At 42.6% G+C, this 2700-nt stretch overlaps 1 protein-coding gene across 1 annotated transcript in view; it reads right to left on the bottom strand.

Annotated features, from left to right (window-relative positions):
- Nucleotides 1-656: 656 nt before the first annotated feature.
- LOC102681525 (L-threonine ammonia-lyase-like) overlaps nt 657-2700 on the bottom strand; it is a 3449-nt gene continuing 1405 nt past the window's right edge. The window contains exons 2-5 of the mRNA XM_006621847.2: nt 2425-2698; nt 1997-2159; nt 1597-1889; nt 657-1223 (exon numbers count right to left, since the gene is read on the bottom strand). Of these exons, the coding sequence (XP_006621910.2) occupies nt 875-1223; nt 1597-1889; nt 1997-2159; nt 2425-2698 (1079 nt within the window). The 3' untranslated portion in view covers nt 657-874. The remainder of the gene's footprint in view (nt 1224-1596; nt 1890-1996; nt 2160-2424; nt 2699-2700) is intronic.

The following is a 2700-nucleotide window of genomic DNA, read 5'->3' as shown; positions in this document are numbered from 1 at the left end:
TTTCTACAATAGATATATAAATATCCGATCGAAAGAAAAGGAAAAATCGTTTTCTTCGATCGCATTCATCGATTTTGGGATGTTCAAAGCGATCTCGAATTGCTCCCAATAATCAAACGCTGTATCCAATAATTTCCGTATTTTTATAAAATATTACGTAATATATCTGATCGAAAAGGGAAAGATCGTTTTCTTCGATCGCATCCATCGATTCTAGGATGTTTAAGGGCGATCTCAAATTGTTCCTAAAAATTGAACTCTATACTCTCACTTAATAATAAATTTTACGATAAGTATATAAATAACCGATCGAAAGATCGTTTTCTTCGATCGCATCCATCGATTTTGGGATGTTCAAAGCGATCTCGAATTATTTCCAAAAATCAAACTTGGTACTCTCTCTTAATTATAATTTTCTCTCTTAATTATAATTTTTGTATTTCTAATAGATATATAAATATCCGATCGAAAGAAAAGGAAAAATCGTTTTCTTCGATCGCATCTATCAATTCTGAGATGTTCAAAGCGATCTCGAATTGTTCTCAAAAATCAAACACTGTATCCACTAACTTCCGTATTTTTATAAAATATTATGTACATATCTGAAAAGGAAAAGATCGTTTTCTTCGATCGCATTCATCGATTCTGAGATGTTCAAAGCGATCTCGAATTGTTCCCAATAATCAAACGCTGTGCCCTCTAATAGTAACCTCCGTATTTTTATAATAAAATATCAAATAAATATCTGATCGAAAGAAAAATCGTTTTCCTCGATCGCAAGGCCCGCGATCCATCGATTCTGGGATGATTCAAATTCTCGAATCTCGTCCTAATCATCAGAAGTTTCGGAGCCGAGAGACGGCGAGTAACACGCTTAATGCGGAGTCAGAGCTGCCACGTCGCTAGGGGCGAACGTAATCTTCTGATATTTCTGATACAGCATCTTCTTCAATTGTTCCGTTTGTTCCCGATTCCTGGTCTCGCAGACCACTCTCACGTCCACGCTGAAGAAGTCCGTCATGATCCAACTCCGCTCGTACATGATGTCCTTTATCGAGGCATCCATGCTCGCCAGCATTCTGCAAAGCTCCGCGATTTCGTCCGGTCGATCGGATACGGTCACTGTGAACTTCAAAAGCCGGCCTTCCACCGCCAATCCCCGTTCCAAACACCTGACGAGGACCATCGTGCCGATGTTTCCGCCGGACAGAGGCAGCACCACTCTACAAAACGGAAATCAAAGGGCCGCGCTGTTACCATCCCTTTGACAATCTTGTACTGACAATACCAAATATTGAACAGAGTTGTGCTAAGTGTAAAGAAAAAAGAAAAAAACTATAATAACAGCCAAGTTTTCAGTATGATATTCAACGTGAATTTATGAGGACGAACAGTTTAACCTAATGAGATACAAGTTCACTTAGTTTAATTTAACTTCTCGTAAAAGGATCGATTCTCATGTATTATTCTACGTTATATTTCTATATTTTCGTGTTGGTAGCATTAAAAGTGAAGGAAGTATTGAATATAAAATATATGAGGGAAGATAGGGACAAGATTTTGTTTGATTAGATAAGAAAAAGAATATTAAGCAACCTTTTTCCTTTCAATTCTTCCAGCTGACCAGCCAAGATGGCGGCCAAGCCAATAGCACCGGCGCCCTCGACGATACACTTCTCGTCCTCGAGCAGTTTCAAGATCGCGACGGCGATCCAATCCTCCCTCACCACCACCACTTTGTCGATCAACGGATTCGCGGTCGCAAAGGCGTTGTATCCAACCACGGGGACGGCAAGGCCCTCGGCCAGTGTCGGACCTGTGGGTGTGTACGTCGGTCGACCCGCTTTCCTTGCCTTGTAGAAACTTGGACACATTTCCGACTCAACGCCCTGCGAAAATTGGCCGAAGGAATTGGGAAGAAGGAAAAAAGCGATATCATTCATTCCTCGATCTCGAAGAAGGAAAGAAAAAGTAGGGAAAATATATATTCGCTCACGACAATCATCACACCGGGATGAAGGCTTTTCACCGCAAGCGCTACGCCCGCGATCAAGCCACCCCCTCCGATCGGAATCACCACAGCGTCTATGTTGGGCACCTGTTCCACGATCTCGAGCCCGAGCGTCCCTTGTCCCGCCACAATGTCCGGGTGATCGTATCTGAAGAAACGTGAATAGAGAAAAAACAGGAATAAAAGGAATAATTTAAAAACGGTGGAAAAAATTTTCCTCAAATTCTCTTTTTCTTATCCAGAAAAAGTGATAGCCAAAATATTGAGTATAATTCATCTTTGAAGAATTTATCGTAACCAGAAACGATTGTAGATTGTAGCAAACGTTCGAAATAATTTTATTCGAAAATTTTACATTTCTTTAACTGTTCAGCGGCACGAGAAAATGTCGCTAGGTAGAAGTGCATCCCTACCCATTTATGTACACCATCCCTTTCTCCTTGCCCGTTCTGAGCGCGGTACGCCTCGCCTCTTCCATATCGGGGCCATGGATGATCACGTTCGCGCCGTATTGGCGACAGGCGATGATCTTGATGACAGGCGCAATCACGGGCATCACCACGGTCACAGGTATGCCGAGCTTGTATCCGTGATAAGAGATTGCCGCGGCGTGGTTACCGCACGAGGCCGAGACCACGCCGAGCTTCTTCTGTTCGTCGGTCAGCATCATCAGGGCGTACCTCGCCCCT

The sequence above is a fragment of the Apis dorsata genome, unplaced genomic scaffold, assembly GCF_000469605.1.
Source record: "Apis dorsata unplaced genomic scaffold, Apis dorsata 1.3 scaffold_638, whole genome shotgun sequence".
In the NCBI taxonomy this organism is placed as follows: Eukaryota; Metazoa; Arthropoda; class Insecta; order Hymenoptera; family Apidae; genus Apis; species Apis dorsata.
Note: the sequence above shows the minus strand (reverse complement) of the source record. Positions and strands in the feature narration are given on the sequence as shown.